The following is a 27735-nucleotide window of genomic DNA, read 5'->3' as shown; positions in this document are numbered from 1 at the left end:
CCGTCTCAGTGGGTGGATGCCCCCTCGCGGTCTTGACTTCCTTGCTCATGTTCTCCCTCCTTCTGTTCCTCATTGGGACCTTGGGAGCTCAGTCCATTGCTCAAATGTGGGTCTTTGTCTCTATCTCCATCCACCACCAGATGAAGGTTCTATGGTGATATGCAAGATATTCGTTAGTATGGCTATAGGATCGGGCCATTTCAAACTCTCTCTCCTCAGCTGCCCAAGGACCTAGTTGGGTACATCTCTCTGAACCCCTGGGAATCCCACAGGGTTTCTTTGTGTAGCCCTGGCTGTCCTGGAACTCGCTCTGTAGACCAGGCTGACCTAGAACTCAGACCAGGCTGACTTAGAACTCAGAGATTCATCTGCATCTACCTCCTGAGTGCTGGGATTAAAGGTGTGCGCCACCATCGCCTGGCAAGAAAATTCTTAATATGAAAACTAAAGAAGAAAGCAACAACAATAACCGAAATGTTTTTAGGAAGGCAAAGTTAAATTCTATAATACATCTTGATTTTTTTTTTTTTTTTTTTGGTTTTTCGAGACTGGGTTTCTCTGTGGCTTTGGAGCCTGTCCTGGAACTAGCTCTGTAGACCAGGCTGGTCTCGAACTCACAGAGATCCGCCTGCCTCTGCCTCCCGAGTGCTGGGATTAAAGGCGTGTGCCACCATCGCCTAGCCACCTTGATATTTTTTAAAGATTTAGACAGAGACATAGATTCCATGGTTGAATTAAAAGTAAATAGAAACACAACAGAGAAAAACAAGCAAAATCCCAGAGAAACATAGAAATATGCCAGGAAAGAAAAGAAATTATAGCTTATTTCACTATGTCGCAAGGCTATCGTAGCATTTATATAATAAAGTTCTACCATATAACAATCCTTTAGGTCAATAATGGACAATATATTCAACTGATTGATGAATATATTGACTGAATATATTCAACTGATATAATGGAACTGAAAAATTCCTATTCCCTAGTTACACAATAGCTATCATAACACTATAATAATATATGTTGTTCCTGTGCTTGTGTTTATGCTGCTATAACAAATCTGCATGGCCAATAGTGAAAATACAGCGGGCGGGCAGCCAGCTTAGATCTCTGCAAGTGAAAGAGCTGCTGTGCAAGTCTGACTGCCTGAGTTCAATCTCTAGGACCCAGAAAAGATGGGGGGAACTGACTCCCAGAGTTGTTCTCTCTGTCCTCCTTATACATATGATGAAGTATGGAACATAGTGCTTGATAACTACAATACATGATTGTGCTATGTATGTATTCACTACAGTAAATTGATGATGGCTTAAGAATATATATGGGCTAGAGAGGTGGCTCAGAGACTAAGAACACTGTTCTTCCAGAACTCCTGAGTTCAGTTCCCAGAAACCACATGGTGGCTCACAGCCATCTGTAATGAGATCTGGTACCCTTTTGTATACACAATAAAAAGATCTTTTAAAAAAGAATATATGTATATGTATATTTAAAAAGTCCTATAAGGCGTGCCATGGTGTGCCAGCAGTACCCTCACATATCTTGTGTTTAATTTGTCTCTGGTTATATTGTTCTTGGTTTATTTGTATTATTTCATTCATCATGGCCCTAGAGCGATAAGATGCACCATTTAACCCTGGTATATGGTAGACTGGAACAGCTATGTTTGTAGAACTACACTCTGTTTACACAAAAACAAAAATCACCCTAGTGAAGCGTTTCTTTGAATATGTCACTGCCACTAAGTGGCACAAGGCTGTAGAACTCTGAGAAGATGAAGTACTTGCATATGTAATATTGGAATTAAAGGTGGGGGAATGTGTGGAAACAGCTAAATCATCACTGTCCTTATTAGGGCAAGTCAATAGATAAGGTGTCCAATTGAAAGAAAAAAGCAGTAAATAATAGACATTGAGGTTATAAAAAATAATGCACTAGCTCCAAAACTACAGACAAACTGTCTCAGAAAAACCAAAAAAAAAAAAAAAAAAAGAAAGAAGAAATAGCATTGAACAGGGTGAGAGTGGTTGCCATTGGGAGCTGTTTCTTTTTTTTTTCTTTTAAAAAATCATTTAGAATTATTTGACTTTTGAAATATGTAAATATATAACTTTATGGTTAAAAATAGGTGAAACTAACCAGACAGTAGTAGCACATAACCTTTAATCCAGCACTCGGGAGGCAGAGTTAGATGGATCTTTGTGAGTCTGAGGCTAGCCTGTTCTACAAAGTGAGTTCAAAAGGTGAAATTGCCAGGTGTGGTAGTCCAGGTACCAAGGAGGCAGAGGCAGGCAGATCTCTGTTACTTGAAAGCCAGCCTGGTCTACATAGCAAGCTACAGGCCAGCCAGAGCTATACAGTAAGACACTGTCTTAAAAATAAACAAACAAAGAATAGGTGAAATAGGTAATAGGGAGGACAAAGGCCAGCTATTAATAGCATTTAGATATATAGGCTAAGTAGCATTCAATAGCAAAATAAGCAAAGAGCATAGAAATATGCCACCTCTATTTGTTTATGAAAAAGGCTAATTAATTACTTTGAATTAAAATGTGGTTGTTTATGGATCTTTGGTTTCTGTAACAAGTTATTACTATAATCCCAAATAAATAATTCAGTTTCAGTATGAGAATCAACTATTTCCATTCAGTGATATAGAAATGAAACTCAAAATTCAAGCCATTGGCAAGATAATGGGAACAGATTTGAGTAAGAAATTTAATTCCTTTATGTCTTTCCAGCCTTGGTATAAGTAATACTGTGCCCATGTTTGGTCGACTTGTAACTCATTTGGAAAAATAAAATAAAATTGTATAATTCCAATTAGTATACTATTTTAAATATCGACCTCTGATTGCTGATAGATGTTGATGGGTAGGGTTTTTCTGCTTTTCACATGACATTGAATTAATTATGGCATCTGGGTGATCTCTCTGGGGAAGCTGAAATTGATAGATCCTTCTTCAGTCCCAGGTGGCTGGTTGGGAGAGCAGGTGTTGTTGGGGTGGCGCATGTATTCAGCAGTCATAGTACAAGTCTGATCAAGGCATGTATTCCTCAAACCACTCAGGCTAGTGTGTCTCCTGGGGAAGAGACCAACACTGGCCTCCTATGCTTTTTGTTTCATTTTTAAGGAAGAAAGAAAAACTAATTATCAACCTACAGCATATGTAATTCACTCCAATCCCTGAAGGATGAAAGCATAGGTGTCAAATGTTCTTGGAGAGAGGGTTGAGCCATCACCTGTCTTTCTAGGGAGCAACCATATTTGGATATAACATTGCATCCCATTCTCTTAATTGTATGTTTCAGCTAAAGAAACACTTAGTGTCTCTAATTGTAAATGACATGTACAATTTCTAGGAACCTTTTTGGACTTGAGCAGCATCCTCGCTTCGAATGGCAAAGAGCTGGTTTCATTGCTCTAAAGTGTTTAGGGTTTGCTCATTGACTTAGCTGTTGCTAAGATTTCACCTACTTCCCTTTTCTTTTGACTAGACTCCTTACATCCCATTTTTTCCTCCCTTCACTACTTGAGCTTTGATCCTTGCTCTGTCCTAGAGGACAGTATTAGGTAGAATGAGAAGTTCGAGAGCAGCTGGGTGTTTACTTACGCACTTGCCGCACCATTAAAGAACTTTGAAGCCAGGAGTAGCGGTGGATATCTTAACTCCCAGTACTTGGGAAACTGAGGCGAATGGGTTACTACAAGTGTGAGGCTAGCCTAGACTGCAGCAAGTACAGACCAGCTAGGGCTACATAGCAAAACCTATCTCAAAAAGAAAAAAAAATTAACTCAGTAAATAGTAGGTAGATACACAAACCTAGGTAAGCAAGCCATTCTAAATATCCAAAAACTAACTGGGCTTGGGAAGGTGCTCAGTGCCTCCGGAGTAGAGTGCTCAGGCAGAAGTCTGTGAGCAGCTGGGAGGTGAGATTGGCAAGGATGGGCTGATCTCAAATAAGGTTTTGTATTTAAAAGAATCCATAAAACCCCATTCTCTTTGCTTTCAAAGATCTTTACAGTAACTGTATCTGTTGCACTGCCCCATTTTACAATGTTTCTGTGTTTGTTTGTTTTCTTTTGGTTTTCCAAAACAGGGTTTCTCTGTAGCTTTGGAGCCTGCCCTGGAACTAGCTTTTGTAGACCACGCTGGTCTCGAACTCACAGAGATCTGCCTGCCTCTGCCTCCAGAGTGCTGGGATTAAAGGCATGCGCCACCACCGCCCAGATGCAATGTTTCTGTTTATTTCTAATCCTCTGTAGTACAGTTACTAATTTGTTAATGGGGCTAGCAATGTTATTAATTCTTGGCTTGAATTAGCAATGTTCTGATCCAAAAATCAGTGAATTTTAAAACATTATTTAGAGTAAAAGGAAACATTTTGTCTGAAACCTGAATGACTTAGACATTAGTAAAATTTTCTGGATACAAAGGGCTGTTGTGATTTGGATGAAACTATGAAATTGCTGATTTTATAAGTTTTTTTAGGTTGCTTTAATTGGCTTTTGGTGGTGGTGATGGTGGTTTGGTTTTAGTTTTTTGTGTATTATGGGTATTTTGCTTGTACACGTGTCTGTGTACCATGATCAAACATAATATCTTCAGGCCAGTTGAGGGTACAAGATACTCTAGAACTGGAGTTATATACAGTTGTGAGTAACAATGTTGTTGCTAGGAATCAAGCCTAGGTCCTTTAGAAGAGCAGCCAGTGCTCTTAGCCACTCTATAGACTAGGCTGGCCTCGGACTCACAAAGATCCACCTGTCTCTGCCTCCTGAGTGCTGGAATTAAAGGCATGCACCACCACCGCTTGGCATAATATCTTTTTAAAATAATGCATCATAAGTATAAATTTGATGTTACTTGAATTTAGACAAAATTAAATCAAGTGGTTTTTTTTTTAATGTGTAAGGGTATTTTGTCTGTGTGTAAATATGTAGCACGAACAATAAAAACCCAGAGACAGATATTGGGGTTCAACCTGAAGATCAGAAAAGGAAAGCAGCCAACCACTAGAGAGACCCCTTTACCTCTACCAAATCTTCAGACCAAAGGGGCGAAATCCTGTCTCCACAAAGAGTCCTGAGTTCCTGTCTCTTCCCCTGTTACAGAACCCTAATTTTTAAGAAGTTTAAAGATTTATTGTGTGTATGAGTGTTTTGCCTGCATGTGTGTATATGTGTGTGCATGCCTAATATCCTCAGAGGGCAGAAGCAAGTGTCAGATCCCAGGAACTGGAATTTAGAATGGTTGTGAGCCGCTATCTGGATGCCGAGACCAACCTGTGTCTTCTGCAAGAGCAACAAATAGTCTTTTTGTTTGTTTGTTGTTTTGTTTGTATTTTTTTGTTTTCAAGACGGGGTTTCTTTGTAGCTTTAGAGCCTGTCCTGTAGAGCAGGCTGGCCGCAAACTTACAGAGATTCGACTGCCTTTGCCGGAATTAAAGGTATGCCTCACCACCGCTCGGCTAACAACAAATATTCTTAATGGTTGAGCCTACTCTCCAGTTCCCCAATTTTTTTAAAATAAAGAACATTGATTAGGGGGACTAGGAAAATGGCTTAGAAAATAAGAGCACTTTTATTTTTTTTTTTATTTTTTATTAAGGATTTCTGCCTCCTCCCCGCAACCGCCTCCCATTTCCCTCCCCCTCCCCTGATCAAGTCACCCTCCCTAATCTGCTCGAAGAGCAATCAGGGTTCCCTGACCTGTGGGAAGCCCAAGGACCGCCCACCTCTATCCAGGTCTTCTAAGGTGAGCATCCAAACTGCCTAGGCTCCCCCAAAGCCAGTACGTGCAGTAGGATCAAAAACCCTAATAAGAGCACTTTTAATATAGGCTTGAGGACCTGAGTTCAAATCCCTGGCACCCACATATTATGTTACCATATAGCATTGTAGATAATAGCACATATTTTCCATTCACTCATTCATTCATCAGTTGATGGACATTTGAGTAGTTTCCAAATTTTGGCTACAGTGTATTAATGCTACTATGAACATTTATATCCAAAAATTTTGGTATCACCATTTTTAGCCTTTTTATATGAATGTGATGTTTAGTTTTGATTGTTGGTTTAACATATTCTAGAATCTTCTGGCTTGAGTCAGAAATTGTCTACATTAGGTTAGCCTATGGGCATGTCTGTGAGAAGTTGTCTCGATTGCACTCATTGATGTGGGAAGACTTACTCTGGATCGTGGTGGAGTGGGAGATAGGAGTATCACTGTAGCTTTCTAGCCCCAGGTTCAATGAGAGACTCTGCCCCAAGGGAGTAAGGCAGGTAGTGATAGTGCAGGACTCCTGGTTTCTTTGTGCTTTACAAAATTCCTATCTATTTGTAACTCCAACCCTGGGAGAATCTAGCACCTTCTTTCTGGCCATCATGGACAACCAGGCATGTGCAGGGTGCACAGATACACATGTAGGCAAAGCATCCATACACACAGTAATTTCTTTAGATTAAAAGAAAAAAGAAAGTCATTCAAACAATGTGATTAATGAAGTTGTATTCACAGTGTTTTTGGCTCTTAATTTGGGATTTGGGGTGTTGAGATTTATTAAAAATCAGCTAGATCAGCTATTTACTTGATAAATAGTCTACTAAATAAATCTTTGAGCAAATTCTGAAACTAGATTTTGTAGTTTCTGTATCTTTAAAAAAATAGTTTAGTGGGGAACTAGCAGGATAGTGTGTATGGTATATTCATTTATAGGAGTCAGCATGAATATAGACACAAAATTGATTTTAAGATTTGACTACTTGGGAGCTAGAAAGATGACTTTGCCCATAAAGATGCCTCCTGTGCAAGCCTGTTGACCTGAGTTAAAAAGTGGAAGAAGCAGCAGGCCCAGGGTAGTGGTGGTGATAGAGGTGACGGCAGCAGCAATGGTGGCCGTACACCTTGAGTCCCAGCACTTTGGAGGCAGCCTGGGTTACACAGAGAAACTGTGTGTTGGAAAAGTGGAAGTAGAAAACCTGCTCAACAAAGTTGTCCTCTGACCTCCGCATGTGTGTCATGGCATGTGTCCCTACACACCAATTGTGTGCAAACATACAGTAATAATCGATAAGAAAGTTTTTAAAGGTGTGACTATACCACAGAATTTGGTTAAACACAATATTTTAACTTTTAGGATAGCATCTCCAGCCTGGATTTTATTTGTTTATTTATTTGTTTGTCTGTTTTATTGTAGTTTTTTGAGACAGGGTTTCTCTGTGTAACATGTTGTCCTGGCTGTCCTGGAACTCGCTTTGTAGACCAGGCTGGCCTCAAACTCACTGAGATCCGCCTGCCTCTGCCTTCATTTATTTATTTTAAATGATGAAAAGACATGCACGTGGAGGTCAGAGGTCAACCTTAGGTACAGTTCTTCGGAGAGATGGCTCAGTGGTTAAGAGCTTGGCTGCTCATCCAGAGCACCCAGCACCCACATGGCAGCTCTCAACTGTCTGTAACTCCAGTTCCCCAGGATCTGACACCTTCACACCAATGTACATAAAATAAAGTTAAAATAAATTTTAAGGAAAAGTTATATGCCTGCATAAACTCTGATTAACAACACTTCCCTTATATTCTGTTTGTCGTATTGATTACCCACAAGCAACTTTTAAGATCCTAAATTATTTAAAAATACCTAATTGCTGGTCTGTACTATCGTAAGAGATTATTTTCTCGCTCCACAGTGTCTATTAGCAAGGTGCAGGCTAAGCTCTGGAGCTAAGTGATGCAGACTGTTTACAGGGTTTGATTTTTTTTTTTCTGGCTAAGGATTTTTGTTTCTGTTCTTAATATTTTAAACTTATAATTTATGAATATTACAAATAAGATTACTTAGAAATATCAAAACAGTATATTCTGGGGTAAACACAGTTTAACTAGCTTATTTATTTCTAATATTTCTAATCACAGGGAAAATAAAATTTATCTGATTATAATCCAGCTTTAAGTGAAATTCGTAAGTGCTGAAGATGAAAGTGTTATGCCTTTATACTGTGACATAATTTTTCTATGATGCATAGTTTTATTAATAAAAATTTTTAAATTAAAACTTAGTAGGTAACTACTGTACAGTTTGCATCTTTTCAAGTTCAATAACTAAAAAAATCTCTTCTATCACTGAATTTATTTTCCAGTCAGTTTGGACAAATGGAACATACATATGTGAGTAACAAGTAATCTGTTTTAAATTGAATAAATCAGGGAGTTGGAGAGATGACCCTGCAGTTAAAGAGCTCTTGTTGCTCTTGCAAGGGACCCGGAGTTTGTTCCCAGCACCCACATGGAGCAGCTAACTGTAACTCCAGTTCCAGGAATCTAATGACCTCTTCTGGCTTCTGTAGGCACCTGCACCTGTATAGTACACATATGTCCTGGTTAGTTTTTTGTCAATGTGACACAAGCTAAAATCATTGAAGAAGAGGGAACCTCAGTTGAGAATACTCCCACACTAGATGGACTTGTGGGCAAACCTGGGGTGCATTTTCTTGATTAATGATTAATATGAAAGGGCCCAGTCTTCTGGGAGCAATGACACTCCTGGGCAGGTGGTCCTGGGTGGTGGCGGCACATGCCTTTAATCCCAGCACTCAGGAGGCAGAGGTAGGCAGATCTCTTGTTAGTTTGAGAATAGCTGGGGCTACACAGAGAAACCCCGTCTCAAAAAAGCAAGGGGAGAAAAAGAGAGAAAGAAAACAGGCTGAGCAAGCTATGAGGGGCAAGCCAATAAGCAGTACTCCTCCCTGTTTCTGCTTCAGTTCCTGCCTCCAAGTTCCTTCCCTGCTTGAGTTCTTGCCCTGACTGCCCTCAGTGATGGGGAACTGTAAGCCCTTTCCTCCCCAAGTTGCTTTTGATCATGGTGTTTTATCACAGCAATAGAAACCCTAAAACAACATACATATACACTCATGGCATGCACCTAAACACGTAAAATAAATAATAGATAGATAAATAATTTTTTGTTGGTTAAGTCTATGAAGTAAAAGAATAATCAAATAAAGTGTATAGCTGTCGATAGTGTGAGAATGAAGTTGTTGAACTGCAGTTGGGCTAGTGGAAGCTTAAGTTAAGCTAGTTTCTTTTGTGTCTTGCTAAGTTAGTCCTATCTGCTGTAGCCTCTTCTGAGAGAGTCGATAAATAACTAGCCAAGGACTTATTCTTTCCACCTCCCAAGAGGCTTGTAGAGACATATTGACCCAGTGAGCTTCTCTTATGGCCGTGTTATGGACAGAATGAAATATTATGCTATTTATCTGTGTGATTTCTTAAGTAATTAAGAGAGAGGTGGGCTGGAAAGTAGCATTTCTTTATTACTAGACCTAACCTGTGTTCAGTGTGTGTTTAAAAAAAATAATTAATCTGCTTTTGACCATTGATCATATCTAATTTATTTCTCATCCAAATATTTTAACGATGAAAATAAATATTCGTGACATGAAAAATTATCCCTTTTCTAACAGTTTTTCTGTCTAGCCATTTCCAAGCTCTTTGCAGAATTAATTATCCCTGTCTCTTTTCTTGGTCTGCTCATCTGAGTGCTCATCTGTTGGGAGCAGTGAGACCCCAGATCCTGAATTTCTTGTAATCCCCTGATCTGAGTGCCTACAGCTGCTCTGAGTACGAGACCCTCAGGAGTTCCTGATGGCAGGAGAGTGGTTTCTGGTGGGTTTGGCTGGGGCGTGGCTATCTCTATATAATCTGCCCCTGAACACATTCTTGGGGAATTTAAGGATGACCCGCGTCGCTGTCTGTCTGTCTGTGTATGTCTGTGTATTTTAACCTCCAGCCCCTTGCCTGAAGCTCGGGAACTGGGTGCCAGTGCACAGAGCGCAGACACAGGGGCGCGGTGCGTGGCATTTGGAGGTCTCCACTGAGATAGCGAGAGATCTGGGGTCTCACTGCTCCCGACACTCATCATGAGCTTCTAGAATTAGTATGATTGAAGTATTCTGTGATGTAGTGATAAATGTTAAGTGACGTTTTCTTTTAAAGCATGTCCTAACTAAGGTGAATGGTATAATGAACCCCACACTGATCCCCACATCCCATAATGGTCAGCCTCTGTGTTGTTAGATCTGCACCCACTTGTGTCACACTTTTTGATGTGCATGTGTTCACTGACACTTTTAAAACAAATCCTAGATATCATGCCATTTCCTCTAGTACGCTTTTGTATGTATTTCGAACATTTTAAATGATGTAATTATCACATCTACTAAGTTCTAGATTTAGAACCAGGCTTTTTTGTTTCTGTTTTTTGTTTGTTTGGTTGTTTTTTTTTTTTTTAAGATTTTGTTTATTTATTATATATTCTGTGTTCTGTCTGCGTGTGTGCCTGCAGGCCAGAAGAGGGCACCAGATCTCATTACAGTTAGTTGTGAGCCAACCAACTGTAAGGTGTGATGTGGTTGCTGGGAATTGAACTCAGGACCTCTGGAAGAACATCCAGTGCTCTCAACTGCTGAGCCATCTCTCCAGCCCTTTGTTTGTTTGTTTGTTTTAACTTTTTATTTATTCTTTGTGTCTTTCACATCATGCATCTTCCCCATCCCTTTGTATCCATGCTCTGTCCTTGCAACCTCCCCCCAAAATAAAATAAAATTTAAGAGAAAAAAAAGAAAGGAAAAATCAATCTCATCATGGAAGCTATGGTGTGACACAGTGAGTCATGTAGTAAATTCTTTTATCCATATATCTTACTTGCAAGTGTTCATTGCAGAGCCATTGGTCTGGTTTGAGGCCTCTGGATTCTGCTACACCGTTGATGCTGGGCCCTCACTGGAACTCATCTTGGTTATCCTGCTGTTGCGCTGTGTTGTGGAGATTCTGCAGCTTTGGGTCTGCGGGACTGATCCCTTCACATGTTCTAGCAGATCACAGATGGGGTGGATGTTGGGGTGGGCCAACCCATAACTCTGATTGAACCAGGTTTCAAATCTTGTGCAGTCAAAGGTTTTCTGTCATAAGTGTTAAAAGCTCCTATCAGGCTTTTATAGGAAAATAGTATTATGTTCTTCCCTGCTAGTGTTTTAAATAAACTCCATAATATTGTCCAGCAACCATATGTAAGATCATAGACGTCTATTTTCTTTGACATCTTAAACTAGAGCTGTTAAAACTCAGGTTATAAATTTACAAACAAGACCACTTCTAACAACATTAAAATAAAAGTCTGTTTTCTGTGTAAAGAAGAATTCTCCAGTATCTATGGGAATCCTTGTGGTGTGAAGGAAGACAATGTTTTACATCTCCACAGGTCATGTACATAATGTTCCTGCGGAGCAAATGGTGTGATGACACCTGCTCACAGTTCCACACACTTGATATATCTTGGGTCTTGGGGTTTGCTGGATTTTGCAATTTTGTGAGCAGGATTTTTATTTTTTTAAAGTTACATATTTCTGTGCTTTGCTTTCAATATCAAATCTGTATTCTTAGGTTGTAGGTTTCCATCAAAATAAATAAAAAAATCTCAGTCCCTCCTTCCTCCACCCCCCATGCTCATTTTGTATAATATGGTAATGATATCACCGTAGCTGTAATTACGGGTCATCTTCATTTCTTTCATCTCTGCTTGTTCTGATGGCTTCATTCCTTTGACGGAAAAGATTTGGCCCTGGATGCTATGATTATTTTGTTAAGCGTTATTCGAATAGACAGGAGTGAGAGAAATTAATCAATCCAAATGCAATTAGCATCATGTTTAACCCAGTGATGGACGTCTCAAGGTGAAACAGCCAGGGGAGTTTCAGACATTATTATTCAATCTAGTGGTTCTTATCTAAATTATAATCAAGAGAGGTTCTATTGGCTTCTCAGTGTGAGGATGTAACTCTTTCCCTGCCCTGGGGATCAAGAAGGCTAGTCCTTTCTTTTCAGACTTAAGCAGCACTTAGAAATGGCTTGGACCGAGAAGGGAAGTTGTCCAAATATCCAAGTTGAGTGGAGTGATCTGTACTGTGAGCTTGGCCTGTTTTCTCTGAGAGTAGTATACAACATATAAATAAGTTACTCTGACTTGGGGACAGAGTGTTTTGTTTACTGATAAGGCTCTTTGTCCGGTTGTGCTGTCTTAACCTTGGACGATGGGTTATTACTGTTCGCACTTTATGAGTAAGGCTATTAACCTTGTGAAGACTTGGGTCATCATGTTTCCCCAGGATGTATTACTATGTAAAGCCCTGAAGCATGAGTATTCTGCACAAATTTATGAGTAATTTATTAAAAGTTCTAACCCCCAGACTATTGATTGATTGCTTTGATCTCCTTGTTTTTCTCACAGTTGAGCTTTACACTTGAGAGGAACAAAGTAGAGTTTGGTGGCACCTCCTCTAGTTCTACCAGCCCACAGGAGGAAGAGGCAGACAGGACAATCAGCAGTTTGACATTCTTGGCAACACAGAAAAGTTGGAAATTAGCTCTGCCTACATGAACCCCATTTGAAAGAAAGGGGTGCTGGGAAATCTAGCTTAGTTGGTGTAGTGCTTGCTTGTCACACTCTCAGCCCCGGCTTCAGTCCCCAGCACTGCACCAGCCAGGCCTGCTAGCTCGAATTTGTAATCCCATCACTCTGGAAGTAGAGGCAAGAAGATCAAGAGTTCGTTAGCTACAGAACAAATTTGAGGCCAGCCTGGGCTACATGTACCCAGTCTCATATACATAATTTTTCCTTTCTAGAATACAAATCTTTAAGATTTTTTGTTTGGGCTTTTCAGTAGGGAGAAGGATGGTAAGATTGCATATTTGAAATCTAGTCTTGTTTTGCTCTTTCTGTGCAAACAGAGTTGAAGAAGAAACAGGCTTCCTCTCACCAGAAGACAGCATTTTTCAAGTGGCTGACAATTAAGATTCTTCTGCTTCTGCCTTCAGTCGTCAAGCATTATGGCTGACACTTCTCATATTTTATGTTCCTGCTTGATGTTTTATATTCTGGATATAAATCTGTTGGCTAGATATTTCTGTTCTTTTCCCTTTCTTTTATGAAGCACTATTAAAATTGTTTTCCATTGGAACTGTCCAGATTTGTTTACGAGTTCATCAAGTCCTAACTTTGCTTTCTGCTATTACTTCTTGAATTAAACTTGGGTTATTGACTTGGTGTTCCTCTCTGTCCAGAGGAAGTCTGACACTGACCTAGAGCTTGGTGAAGAATCTCAGGTTGGTGAGCAGGAACTGCTCTGCTGACTACCATTGCAGCGGGAAAGCGTTCCAGTTCCCACAAAACCGAAATCAGCGTTAGAAACCACCTTGGCATCTGTTTGTTCTCCTCCTGCACCAAAATATCCGTTAACACCTGGCTTCACCTCTAAGGCAGCAGGCTTTCCAGAACAGTCTCTCTCAGAACGTATGTGGCACATAGTAGGCACTCTGTGACTGACTTTATTGATGAGCCACGCCCTTCATGCTTTCTGCATAGTACACAGTGATGGCCAACGAGCGGGTCTCTCTCCTGTCATAGCTGTTAGAGAACATTCAAGGTTTCAGAGTCAAAACAATGATAGTAAGCTGAACCATATCTATAAGACATCTTTGCAAAGCTAATTAAATAAACAGCCCTTTGGCACGTTAAGTTAAACTAAATTAGTCAGGCTTTTATATGTTCCTTTTTCTTCTAAGTAAATCTTCATGTAGGTAACTGCCTCTAACACCCAACATGATTCCAGTAGCGGCTGTAGGATTTGGGTTTTGTATTTGTTTTGTTTGTTTGTTTTTTCTGTTCCTGTCATGTTTGCTTATGGCAGAAGAGATGGAATCAAGTATAGCAGACAGCTAAGAATGTTTTTTAAGGAAGCGCCTCAACACCCTGATATTCTAACCCTTCTTTGACTTTGGGGGAGTTGTAAAGTGGACACTGGAATGTAACTGGAACCTTCTCTTCAGAATTACTGAAGTCATCCATAAGGTCATGGGAGGTCATCAACAGACCTTCTCCCAGCACAGTGCAGACCTTTAGAGTCTGTGCCATCCGTGATTATTTCACAGCTGAAGAGCTTCTAAGAAGAGTAGATAGGGGGTGGGGAGACGGTTCAGCAGTTAAAAGAACTTGTTGCTCTTACAGAGGACCAAGCTTTGGTTACTACACCCACGTGGTGATCCATAACCATCCATAAGTCCAATTCCAGGGGATCTGATGTCCTCTTCTGACTTCTGAGGACACCAAGCATGCACATGGTGAACAGAAAATATGCAAGCAAAACTCATACATAAAATGAAAAATTATTTTAAAATAAAGTTTTATTTTTAAAAGATGATTAATAAGCTTCCGTTTGCTAGTTATCATGCTGTATGTTTGTTTAGTACAGACATGGTACTCCTTGTTTGTGGACATCTAAGAAAATACCAATGCTTGCCAGGGCTAACCAGAAACCTAGGGAAGAAGTTCCTCCTGAGAACAGTGTTCACGTGAGTTTGAAGGTGGTAGAGCAGTGTTTCCATGGTGCAGCTGAAGACTGAGGTGCAAGAAAGATACGATGGCAGGAGGTAGCGCTTGTGAATGCCTGTGTGATCTTTGTATTAATCCCACCTTGCGCAGGTGAATCTGAAGCTCCAAGAGATAGACTAGGACTTGCCCACAGGGGTCCAGGTTCAAGGTAAGAACTGGGTTTAGGAGTCTAAATCTGTTGAATGCCAAAGAGACCTGTCATGTATTATGTTGTCTCCTTTGTTTTCTTGGCTGCTCTAGCAGAAGCTCCTGAAAGCTGCTGGTTGTTACTCTTCTAGATGAGGGAAAAGCAAGAGAGATAGGGAATAACTCTTCTCCACCTTGCAAATGTTTTTAATTACATTGCAGCACCCAAAGATTGAAATTGAAGCCCAAACATTTTATGAGTTTCTTCTATTTCATTAAAAAGTTACTTAATCTTTACATTGTTCCCTACATAAAAGTCGAGCAGAATTTTAGCAGGCAATTGCCTCAAAGTTATAATCTGAAAAATCTTTCTGTAATGAAACCCATATGTCATGGACAAAAGGTACAAAGCTCTGGCAGAGAGGGCTGGTCTCGAGAGAGACTGTGCACCCAATCTCGTTAACCAGGGGCCTCTGGTAATCCCTCATCCCCTCACTTGTAAGAAATCAATTTGTACTACTGAATCTTTTCACCCAGCCACCAGAAAATTTACTGCAGAGAAGGCATTTTGGGGCTAGTCATTGTGGAATGGGAACTAGAGTCAAGGCTAAATGGTAGATGGGGAAATGAAGGGGCTAAGGAAGAGATGCTATTAACCCCACACCTCTTGGAGTAAGCAAGATAGTGTCCTCCCTTCCGTCATGATCTCTTTAAGTGTCCCCAGGTCTTTACAGCTGCCGTGAACCTGACAACCGAGAGAAAGTACAAAGGGGGATAGAAGCAACGTAACCTGTGAGCTGACTGCAGTCCAGCCAGTGGCCTCCTCCCCACGCTAACCCTGCAGAGACCGTTTTTGTTGTGCACTGTCTAGGAGGGCCTGTAAATCATATGACATGGTATCTTGCTTCTCATCAGCATGTCACATTCTGGTAGCTAATGACCAATGGGCCCACTCTTGCATAGTTATTAGAGAGGTAGTAATATTGCCTTCCCTTTCAAGCTGGTAGTTGTAGACAACAGACCCCAAAGCAAAAGTGCAAATTTCACCAACTAGATAAAACTCTGTCTGGCTACTTCTTTTTTTCTAGGCCTTTTCTTCTCTCCCTCTCCCCTTTTTCTTATATACTTGTGCTGCCAGGTATCAAACCTGTTAGGCAAGCAGGCTACCATTGAGCTACATCCCTAGCTCTTAGGATTGTTCTTTTGTGTGCTGAGGATCCATGTGTGAGGGTGCATACACATATGTGCATGTGGAAGCTAGAGGGGAGCCTCAGGCGTTCCTTCTCAGGCACTGTCTCCCTTCTTTCCTGAGACAGTCTCACTACTAGCCTGGAACTCTATAGATAAGATTTGCAAGCCCCAGGGCTCTACCTGGCCCCACCCCTTGCACTGGGCTAACAAGCGTGCACTACCACACCCAGCTTTTTTTAAGTGGGTTCTGGGGACCAAACTCAGGTCCTGGAGCTCCGTGGCAGGCACTTCATGACTGTGCACCCTCCAGCCCTGCCGCTGCTTCCTGTTATCACACGGCGTAGGCACTGGGAAGAACCTGGAGAAAGTGGAGGAACTAGAAGTGCTAAGGACATAAAATCTTACCTTGGCCATTTATCCAGAAAAAAAAAAAATTATAACTGCTGGGAAGAAGGAAGGGAGGGGTAGAGCTAGGCAGGAGATGATAGCTTCCTTTCCCTTGCCAGTAAGCAGTAGCTCTGAAGGCTCTTCCCAAGAGAATTGAAATCCTTCAGTGAGAATACATTAGCAAAATATATTTACATGTGTAATCCTCCTAGAAGAAAGTGTGTGCGCGTGTGTTTGTGCCTGTGTGCGTCCGTGTGTGTGTGTGTGTGTGTGTAAGGAATACGAAACAGTAGCAGAAGGCTGTCTCTTTACTCCTAATGGGATTTTGTAACAGCATGTGCGAGTTTGTTTCAGAAGTCAAAAATGAACAGATGTTGGTATAAATTACCTCTGTGTCTGATGTCTTGCAAATTAAAAGCGCGGTTGGCATCGCTAAACAATTTCACTAGGTTTAGGGGGTGCGGTGTGCGGGTGGTGATTACAGTAGAAGGCTGAGTAAAAGTCTTCACCCTGCAACAGATCAAGAGAGCGAGAATAAAGAAATGGGGAATAAAATAAGGGCTGTGCGAATTAATCAGAAATGTTAACTCTCCTATGACAAGTGAACAGGAGGGCATTTGCTCTGGCACAGCCCCTGACCTGTAGCAATTTCCCTGTGTACAAAAAGGGGTTGGTGCTTAGGATCTGATTTATAGGACACAGCCCTCTTTTAGGGCGCGGCTGTGTCATGCATTCGTATATCTCCTATATGGGACTGGCAAGAGGGCAAACTTCCTCCCCTCCCATGTAGAAGATGATGTCTTTTGAATTACTTCCACTTTTACGGTGGTTTCCTGCAACTCTGTATACTTGGATTAGGTCAAAAGGGGAGGAATGATTGAGTGGAAAGGGAGTTGTTAAAAAAGGATTGGTTAAGTTCAAGGAAAATTGACCACTAAGAGACTTCAGAAACTCCACTTATTTTTCCTTTGAAACTCTTCGCCCTCAAATATTTGAGACTTTAAAATTCTAAGTCTCAGCATGTTCAGTTCTTTTGCTTTGGGTTGGGGCAACAGTAAAAGGCCAAGAGATGGCTCAGTAGTTAAGAAAACTTGCTGCTCTTCCACTGCATCTGGGTTCAGTTCCCAGCACCCACGTGGCAGCTCACAACTATAGCACCAGCTCCAGGAAATCTGACTCCCTCTTCTGTCTTCTGCAGGCACCATGCTTGCATACATAAAGGCGAAACACTCATATAAATAAAGTCCCTAATTTAAATAACAGTAAGGAATTAGGAGGCCTGAAATCACCAATGAAATCAGGGTGCATCAGGGTTCTGTGTTTCCCACATCTGGTTTCCACACTGGCTTCCAGCCATGCTACTGGCTGCTTTGATGCTGTTTGGGTTTAAAGTTTACAATTTCACCTCAAGTGTAGGCAGCTAACCCTTGTAGGCACTCTGCCTGAAAGTGTGAGTAACTGTGAAGACTGGGCTAAGGGTGAATGCTCCAGTCAGTGCAGTTTCTGAGGTTTCTGACCTCCCTTCTCATCACTCACCGCTCGTGTACTCAAAAAATGTGTGTGGGCTAACAGAACTAGTTTCTTGCCAATCTCTAAAAACAATTGTCAGTGATACTGACAGTATCCAGGAGAAGGTAGAGAGGTGGGCCCTGCCTGCTCCTGCTGTGCAGAGGAAGATGAGACTTGAAGGCCATCCAGTCCAAGGCTTACCCAGCTCCTAAATGCTTGAGCTAGAAGGTACTCAAATTCTTTGTTCTCTTTGAACAACAACAACAAAAAATTCCATATAGTCACTCTGGCCTCCCTCAGTTACTCTGCAACTAAGTACAGCCTTGAAGTTCTGGCCCTCCTGCCTGTCTCCTGAGTGCTGGGATTTCAGACATGCACCCCTATGCTCAGTTTATGTGATACGAGGCCAAAAGTGTCCCAACTGAGCTGTACCCCAGCCCCAAATCCTGAATTCTCTATAAAACATCTTTGCTGTCTCTCCTTGGCTAAGTAGCTGATTGGATTTCCTTGACCCCTGATCTCCATTAATTTGGCATTCCTTCAAATGGCTCAGCCAGTAAGGGTACTTGCTGCCAAGCCTGCCATCTGAATTCAGTCCCTTAAACCCAGGATGGAAAGAGAGAACTAACCCCACAAACTGTCCTCCGACTTCTATATGGGCACTGTGACATGCACACACACAATCTAAATTTTTTGTTGTTTTTATTGGGCATGGTAGGTAGTACATGCCTTTAATCTCAGCACTTGGGAGACAGAGGCAGGTAGATCTCTGTGAGTTTGAGACCAGCCTTTTCTACATAGTAAGTTCCAGGCCAGCCAAGGCTACATAGACTTTGTCTCAAGGAAAAAAAAAATTAAATAATTTTTCTTGAGAAATAAAAAATAAAAACCTACCATATAGAGAGTAGTTTACCAAAAGCCACTGTCTAGCCTTTTTTTCCCCCCCTTTTTTTCTTTTTTTGGATTTTCAAGACAGGGTTTCTCTGTAGTTTTGGTGCCTGTCCTGGAACTAGCTCTTGTAGACCAGGCTGGCCTCGAACTCACAGAGATCCGCCTGCCCTCTGCCTCCAAGTGCTGGGGTTAAAGGTGTGGGTGGGCCACCACTGCCCAGCTCCACTGTATAGTCTTAACTGACTCTAAAGGAAGCATTAGTGTTTGTTGTGTTCCTATTTATTTATTCTTTTGTATATTGTTTTTGTGACCAGCATGTATTCAATAGGCCTGCCCTCAACTCTGACATTTTAGTAAAGGAAACATGTACAAAACCTTGTGTAAATCCACCAAGGAAGGGTCAGATTTGGGCTTGGGCAGGATTGGCAGCACTGAGACACCACCCCCTGTGTTTTGTTGGAGCTTGGGAGCTAGTGAACACTGGGAAGGATCGACTCCTGTGGTGACAGATCGTACATATGAGGAACTAGGGTTCAGGCAGGGAGAATGGGGGAGCTGGTCTGCAGTGCTACTGATTGAATGACCCTAGAGCCTAGAGCTAAAATATAGGCAAGCACTCTGCCAACTGAGCTCTGTCCCCAGGCCTTATTTTAGTCTACTTTATTCTATGACTGGGTTTGAGCGAGTTGTCCAGCCCTGGCCAGGATTACAGGCCTTTACCGCTAGGCCTGGCAAACAAGCGGCTGTTAGGCGTTAGGCTTAGGGTGATTGGAGTGGAGGACCTGCCTGAAGTCATTCTGTCCTAGATGAAGGCAACAGAAGGTGGGGGAAACATTCTTTTTGTTACTGCAGATACCTCCCTAGCCTCTTTCTTTCTTGAACCAAGATGGACCTGTTCTTGTGAGACCATGAGACACCACTTGCCCTGTGTCCACAGCATAGTTCTGAAAGACTTCTGGCTTCCCAGCCTAGCCATCAGAAATTTTCAGAACTGTTAAATCCATTAAAGAGATCTAAAAAGATGCCGTTGTGGAATGAAGATGGGGCTGCGGTGGGGTGGGGGAGTTACGTTGCTCATGCTTATTGAAAATTTGCTTGACAGAACTATAATGGGGGGCTTCTAGAGTGGTGCCCCTTTTTAATTGAGAAGTGTTTTACTTTTACTTTGGAGCCTTGCAGGCAAGTAGCTGAATAAACCTAGCAGTAACTAGGTTTCAGAGATTGATGGTGCTGAAAGTCAGAGAAAGACACATAAACCTTGCCTGGCTATATTAAATACCTGCGGACTGACAATGCCAGGAGAGAAGACCAAAGCTCTATAAACCCTGCTTTATTACACCATCCCAGATGAACTGCATTGAGGGAATATAAACCCTGCTGCATTCCAGTACATGGGGCCTCCCACTGCTCAGAGGTGGGGTGTGTGATCACTGGTTTTGATTTGAGTTTATAAATGTACAGAGACCAACAGTCCAGATAAGATTCTAATCTTGACTGGATTTTAGCCTCCCAGAACAAACTCTATAAGATAGTGAACCTGAGTGTTTAGAGTTGAGAGACAGAGAAACAGAGAGACTTACTGGGAATTCCTTGGTGATTTTTTTTTATAAGAATAGCTGATACTCTCCCTGCCCCCCACCCCAGTCACCTGCACTTTAGACAATTGCCAACTTCACATTTGCTGTCCAGTTTTAATTGTCAGTATTAGTTTGTTTTCGTCTTTTAGAACACTAGAGATGGTTGAATTTGTTGTCTACAATTGATTTAACTATCAATTGATTTAATTACCAGTATACTTTTTTATATTAACATATATTTATAAGTGCAGATGCGCAGGACAAGGGTGTGGAAGTCAGACAATACCTTTGGGGAAGTTGAGTCTCTTGTTCTAGTCTGCATTTTTATCTTAAATCTTCCTGTAATCCCTTTTTTCCATTTTAGATTTTCACTGATATTTTGTTGACTTTGTGATTGCAGCCAGAGAAATGACAAGAGGAAAATTCCTTAACATCCTAGAGAAGCCCAAGAAGTAGCAACTGCTTGTGCAGTGTCCTGAAGACCATAACCAAGTCCCCTTCCCAGTGTGGCTCTGACAATGCACACCACATGCTTCCGTGGGAAAGACTGGCTTCTCCCCTACTCCTGGCACTCTGCACCTCTGAGACATCTGGAAGCAAGAAAGAATCTGTTCTACCCAAGGATCATTGCCATTCACTGAGCTGACTTCATAGCTCTGGCTACAAGCGGTAACGCGGCAGCCCTGTCATCTGAGAGGTCCTTTCCAAAGGCGATCAGGAGGCTCAGGATCTTTTAATTACTTTATTCTGTAATGGCAAAGTCAGTAGTGACAAGTCGATTAATGGGTTCTGTTGAGTTGTACTTGGTCTTTTTAAAGAGCGTTCATGATGAAGACGTCAGAGATCAACTACTTGCTGGACCAGACTACGCATCTTGACCTGTGAACTGTCAGATCTAATGGATTCTCTGGCTTCCATTCTGAAGGAAACAGAGTCTTCTTGAGATGTCCATCTGCTTTTTTAAGGCTGTACCTCCAATGACACTTTCACCCTTAAGCACTGTCCATCCCTCACCTCCCAGGCCACCTTGCAGTTGTGACTCCAGACTAGTGGAGCCCTTGTAGTGACTCTCTAGAGTGAAAGGCTCATGCTGTGTCACCCTGAGTTCTAGACTTCCAGACTAGTATGAAGGCATCAAAAGGAGCTCTGGTCAGTCTGTTACGTTTGTAAGTGAAAGAGGAGTGTGAACCGGTGGCGGGAGGACACGGTTGTGAGAGCTCCCGTTTGGCTGAAAACAAAGCCTGATGACTTAGTGCTGTGGGGTGGTGACAGCGCTTTGTCCCTTCTCCTCTCAGCCACGTGTCAGATACTCGCTTATATGATAGACACACCCATGTGAAAATGTTCTGGCTTAAATGCAGCTCTCGCAGATTTTTTTGCTAGTTGTATGTATCTGCTAACATCTGAAAAACTTGCCCATGGGTAAAATGGATTAGACCTAGTCTCATGTTTTTGAAAAACGCAGAGAATTCCCTCAATATTATGGAAGAAAAGCTCTGTGACCATCGTCCAGTGGGAGTTTGGACACAGGAGAAGCTGTGGCCATGTATTGTTAGGGCACAGTTCTCCTGAGGTTCACCAAGGGTGAACCTTGACCATTCGTGACACTTGTGCCTAATGCTAGAGTTGATGTTGAATTTTCCCTTCATTAGTGCTATGTGATCGACACAGTTTTACTTTTTGAAAGGAAGAGGAATGAAATATGTCCCATGAAAGATAAGTATGAGAAGAGAAACATTCTGCTGGAGTACTCCCTTGAAGGGCCAGTTGATTTTAAGCTTAAGTCTGTGATTGACATTTTTTATCTCACTAAATGCGGTTAAAGTGAGTGTATACGAGTGGTCAGAAAATAATGCCATGTGTCAAGAGTTTTTTCTTCACTCTGTTATTGAGAGTTGATGGCATCAGGCACTTTTCAGAGTTTGGGGATATTGAAAAGTATGTGGAGAATACTGGGTTAGCTCCCCAAACCAACTCGTCTGTAATGGGAAGCCAGTAGTTGGTGTTTTGATCTGCTATGGCCTCCTTCTTTTTCTGTCATCCTATTCACCAGCACTTAAATTAATATAAGTAGATGTTTTAGAATTGTGATATTTATTGTTTTTGTATTTGTCATCCTTAGAAATGTTAATGATGTATTTTTATATTGATAATATAAATTTATGTAAGTATGTATATGTATTTTAGAATGTTAGAGGGTTATTCTTTATGTATGTGTCTTTATAATAAATATGTCCCTTGTATAGGAGGTCGAATTTTTCCTTTAAAGGGTCAAGCTGCGTGTTTAAAACCTGGGCTCATCAGACTACAACTTGAGTGACAAGTCCTCTGACCCCCCCCCCCGCCCTACCCTCACTGCTAGAGTTCCTGTCCCAGTAGGAACTTTTAGAAGCCTTTGCTACCACCTTCGTGTATTGTCAAAGAGCCATCTCTGTCCTCCAGACAGTTTGAAAGAGCATCCTACTTGATCCCTCAGCTTGGGTTCCTTCTTCTCCTGCAGAAAGTCTCTCTTCCAGTAAGAACTCTTCTTACCCTCAACAGTTCCTAGTGCCTTGCTTGCCTGCACCACTGGAGTCTCAGAAAGCCTCCCTTTCACTTCGCACATATCTTACCTCTTCTTCCGGTAAGCCCTTGGCAAGCCACTGGAGCTGACCTTCCCCATTATTTCTTCAATATGTAAATGTGCCATTCCAGTGACCCTGATCACGGGATCACACCTGATCGTGGGATCACACCTGGTCATACCTCAGATTACTTAGGTAATCTGAGTCCAGATCTTAATGCCCTTTACTATCACAAGCTCCTGGGATTTGTCTCCCTCCTACCTACCTAGTTCTTCGTGCCTTCATGGAAGACATCTGCATCTGCTTTACTATGAGTTCCTTTGTGTGAGACCTAGAGAAGAGGAGCCCCTCTGTCACCTGTTGCCAGTGGTTTGTCTTCACCACCACATCTGGCCTGGCCTTTGCTAGCTGCCCCTTGGCGTTGGTCTTGTTATTGTATCAGGACAGCGAAGATGCAGCTGGTGGAATTACTCCTGATTCTGCAGCCTCAGAACAGCATGTGGGCTGCCCACGAATGCTTCTCAATGAGGTCCCTATCCCCCCAGCGTTAAGGCATCGCAGGAAGATGGACTGCAGGTCGGAAAGGAGGCTGGTAGGCTAAAGTAACTGGCACCCAGGAGGTCAAATAAGTGGTTTCTTAGCAGCTTGAACTTGGCCTATCTTTATCTCTAAATCTGAAGTCATGGTCTCCATTTTATGTCTTCTTCCTTTAAGAGATCCAAGTCCACCCTATTCCAGCAGCCAATTCCAAGTTCAGTTCCTGCCGGGCGGTGGTGGCGCACGCCTTTAATCCCAGCACTCGGGAGGCAGAGACAGGCGGATCTCTGTGAGTTCGAGACCAGCCTGGTCTACAGAGCTAGTTCCAGGACAGGCTCCAAAGCCACAGAGAAACCCTGTCTCGAAAAACCAAAAAAAAAAAAAAAAAAAAAAAAAACCTAGTTCAGTTCCTAAGTTCTGATTAGCCTGTAACTGGCTCTTTGTAGCTATTTAGAATTGTTGCCACTTAGGAAGTGTGTCCCAGCATCTAAAAAGGTCATCAACCTTCCCACCTTTGTCTGGCACTTTTTCGTTTAGACCGAGGACAGTTGGAGGCTTCAGGTGACACCAGGTGCAAGTGTGAGGCCCTTGGTTGGGGAGTCCTGGCAGAGCCTGTTCATTTGCACAGGAACACCCCATGCTCCATTAGCCAGGCCAAGCTCTCGGAACTCCCCTCCTGGGGTCCTCTTCCTCCTAATGAGAGCAGGAGAAGGGCTCTTACAAAACATTGCCTCAGAATAATGTTCAGCTTTGTCCCCACCAGTAACCGGGGCTGACAGGATCGCACTGGCCATTTCTCTTCTAATTAGCACAATTCCAGCATGACCTGAGCCAGCAAATGGAGGAAAGCGATCAGAAGCGATCAGACAACCGTACAGAATCACAAACACAAAGAGAGCCATTCCTTGTAATTAGGTAAGACAATCCTCAGTCCGTCCTCGGCTGGAGTTTGCTGCTAAGACTCTTGCTGTTTGGGTCCCAGCAGCACAAGTTACATGTCTCCCTGGGACACTAATAAGCCCCAAATTGTCTTCCGCTTCACACAACTCTAACCAGAGGACAGATGCAGGGAGGAGGAGGGAGCAGTACCTCGAGGGAAGGGGGACAGTCTCTAAACAAAGCAACTTGTAAGAGGTTTGCCCAACTCCAGAAGGCACAGGCTATGGGCAGAGGAGAGCTGCACTGGGCACAGCCTGGGCTCTCTGTGGAGCCAGAGTCCGAAGCACTTAGCATCCCGACCTTCCAGGAAGCCCACTCTGCTCCCTGACCTCGCTCAGTTTATGCATCCTCTGCCCTCATCCCTTTTCCTGTTTGTCTACTCTAACGAAGTCGCGTGCAGTCTGGCTGTGGTACCATTGCTGGACCTTCCCTGAGCTGCTTCCAACCATGTCAGGGAGAATTTCCTCACAGCCTGCAGGTAGATTCTGCTCTCACAGAGCGCATGGCCTGCCGGGGGCACCACTCCTCGGCCTGCCTGCGTTTCTAGCCCCCATCACCTTTGCATCTCCAGCTCTTCCCCTGCCGACTGCTGCTATGCTCTCTTGGATGATCTCTTTAAAAAACAGAAAAGGAGCCTATTTGCCAACCCAAGCCATCATGATTAGCTGCACTCTGTGACAGTCCTGTGATTGCGACCCATGTCAGAAGTACTTATGGTGACACAGTGCTCAACTTGATCTTCACCAGGGACAAGGGTGTATGGGGAGTTTCCGTGGGAATCTGAAGCTTGGCTCACATTTTTTTTCATCTCTATTTTGATCTATACCCGATATTTTTGGAAGTGACCTCCAATAACCAAAATGCTCTATTATATCAGATTATATCAAAAGAGCCCCCCCCCAAAATCTCACAGTGACCGTTTTCCCATCCTTCCTGTTCCAGAGACAGTGGTAACAATACCTGACTTTTAAATGACTTTTGGGAGATGTCAAGGTAAGTCCCAATGGGTGGTGTCACCATCTCCTTGGTAAGCAGAATGTGAAACAGTGCATGGCAATTCACACTTAGGAATTCACTGGAGCTGGTGAGGGCGCCAGCAGGTGCTTGCCATCAAGGCTGATGAGATGAGTCTGAACCCTGGGACCTCCATGGCAGAAAGGAAGCACTGACTCCTGAGAACTGTGTTCATCGCCAGATGGGCAGTGTGGCGCACGCCTTTAGTTCAAGCACTCAAGAGGCAGAGGCAGGTGGAGCTCTGTGAGTTCAAAAGGCCAGCCTGGTCTACAGAGTGAGTTCCAGGATAGCCACGGCTATGCCAGGAAACCCTGTCTCCAAAAAGAACCAAAAAAATAAAATTTGTTTTAGCTGGGCAGGATCACAAGTTCAAGGACAGTCAGGACCTCATAACAAGACCCCATACCCACCCACCCCCAAAAATTGCTTAAATTTCTAGACAAGTGGGGATAGTTTAGTCAAGTTCTACTTTGCCTGTTTCCTTAAAACCTTTCCCACTTCAAAGAAACAGCCCGATGATGTGGTGCAGCTTCAAGGTTCAACTCCTGCTCCAGCCAAACAGTAGGAGTGTGACGTTGTGTAGAATAGTTGACCTTTGTGCCTTGGTCTGCCAGTGACGTGGGTCCAGTGGTGTCCCCTAGCTCCTAGAGCAGCTGCAGCAACTAAGTGGGTCCCTGGGAGAGGTGGGAAGCAGGGCAGGCCTATCTTGCCCATTGTAGGACTGCTTGGCAGGGCTATTAAAGTTGGACCCGGCAGCTTTAATTTTTTTCCTGCTCACATTTGTTAAAATTATTGATACTTTGAGGGGAGATATGGTAGCCCTGGAGTAATTAATGCAGAGAAGTCTCTCCCCTTCCCTCTAGCCCTCCACTTTCTGGAGCAACCCCAGGCTAGAATGTGCACTTGGTAAATTCAATTGTTGACTGCAGAAAGTGCCACAAAAGACCATTCGTGGCTGAAAAGGACTTGGAGGGGAGTATGCTCCACGACCTCCAAAGGTTTCTGAGCTGACCTTGGTCTTGCTGTGAATGTCAAATCACTTCATCTTTGGTCTCCGCCCTGGACATCACTCCGGTCACTCCCCAGGAATACATCCCCCTGCTTCATTCTGTCCTGCCCCTGTCCCTTGTTCCCTACCCTTCCACATTCCTCCAGGTTCTCATTCCCTTCCCAGGACTGAATGGGATCCACTGGGGCCGCAGCTTCCCGCCCCCCTCCCCCAGCTTCCTTCTCAATGGTAGGTCGAGGGCAGCCTAGCCTGAGGAGCCTGAGGTCTCAGGTCACATCCTGGTGCCTTCCTGGATGCAGCCAAGCTTCAGGAGCCATGGTGACCTGTGCCCTCAGCGCCACACAAAGGAGCAGCAGGGGAGAATCAAGTTAGAAAAGTCAGTGACTTAAGGCAGAATGGAGATGAGAGGCCCTGACTGGCGTCAGGCCTACAGGCATGTGGGGCCTAGAACCAGAAATAGTCTACGAATACAAGAGTGGCTCAGAAGCAATCTCAAGAGCCCTCCATTCATACAGACCTCCTTCCCCCATCCCCTGCCGCCTCTGTCTTTGTGTGTGTGTGTGTACAGGACCGTGTATGCATACAGAGGGCATTATTAGGCGTCTCTCCATTGCTCCTCCACCTTATTTTTTGAGCTAGTTCTCACTGACCCTAGAGCTAACCCTAACCAATTCAACTCGGTTGCCTGGCCAGCCACTCTGAGGAATCCTCCTGTCTCCACCTCCCAGTGCTGAGATTGCGAGCATTCCCTGCTATGCCTGGGTTTCACATGAGTATTGGAAAGCAAACTCGGGTCCTCCTGCAAGATGAGATGTCTGGTGGAGAAGACAAAAGCACGAGGGCCAGAGATAGGAGAAAACAGCAGGAAGAAGAGCCTTGTCCTAAGAAGCGATTGAGCCACCCAGCCCCATGCCTGGAGCATCAAGCCCAGAGACCTGCATGGGTCCTGGAGGATCCTAAGCAGCACTGCCCTGTATGTCTGTAGAAATAGATGAGAAATGCAAATCCCACGCTGGCCGCATCAGCTCCTTCCTCTGTCAAGATGTGCTGCTCATTTAGTTTACCAAAAAAAAAAAAAAAAAAAGACGCAAAGAGGGGGACATGACAGACACATGCAACCCTGAGTCCTGCCTGGCCATTGCTGTAGCTCTGAGGCTTTCTGCCAGCTAAGAGGGGTGGCTGGACCTGATCATCCCCCTCCAAAGGAGGCGGCAGGAGCTCTCCAGAGCAGCTGAAGCAGTCTGCTGCAAGAGGACCACAGCGCAGACTGCACTTCCCAAAGCACCAAAGATTGATGCAAATTGGTTTGGTTCTGACCCCGCCACACAAGGAAGGATAATGATTCCAGCACAGGCGAGGGAGGGGCACCTGGTGGGGGCCGCGAGGATTGGTGGCTCACTTCCCATCTTCATTAGTGATCTGAAAGACTGGTGTAAACAGCGTGCTAATGAAACCTGCAGATGATTGGTGTTCGAAAACCCAGAGAGGACAGGAAAACCGGCACAGCAAGACCCAGCGCGCTTAGAAATATGGGCAGGCGATTG

The 27735-nt window shown here is 43.3% G+C and overlaps 1 protein-coding gene across 2 annotated transcripts in view; it reads left to right on the top strand.

Annotated features, from left to right (window-relative positions):
• Lin52 (lin-52 DREAM MuvB core complex component) overlaps nucleotides 1–21883 on the top strand; it is a 73584-nt gene extending 51701 nt beyond the window's left edge. For both annotated transcript variants that reach the window (XM_075948023.1, XM_075948022.1), the window contains exon 7: nucleotides 20529–21883. In XM_075948023.1, the coding sequence (XP_075804138.1) occupies nucleotides 20529–20584 (56 nt within the window). In that variant the 3' untranslated portion in view covers nucleotides 20585–21883. The remainder of the gene's footprint in view (nucleotides 1–20528) is intronic.
• Nucleotides 21884–27735: the final 5852 nt, after the last annotated feature.

Source organism: Microtus pennsylvanicus, chromosome 14 (assembly GCF_037038515.1).
Source record: "Microtus pennsylvanicus isolate mMicPen1 chromosome 14, mMicPen1.hap1, whole genome shotgun sequence".
NCBI classification, from domain to species: Eukaryota; Metazoa; Chordata; class Mammalia; order Rodentia; family Cricetidae; genus Microtus; species Microtus pennsylvanicus.
This window is presented reverse-complemented; position numbering and strand designations above follow the sequence as displayed.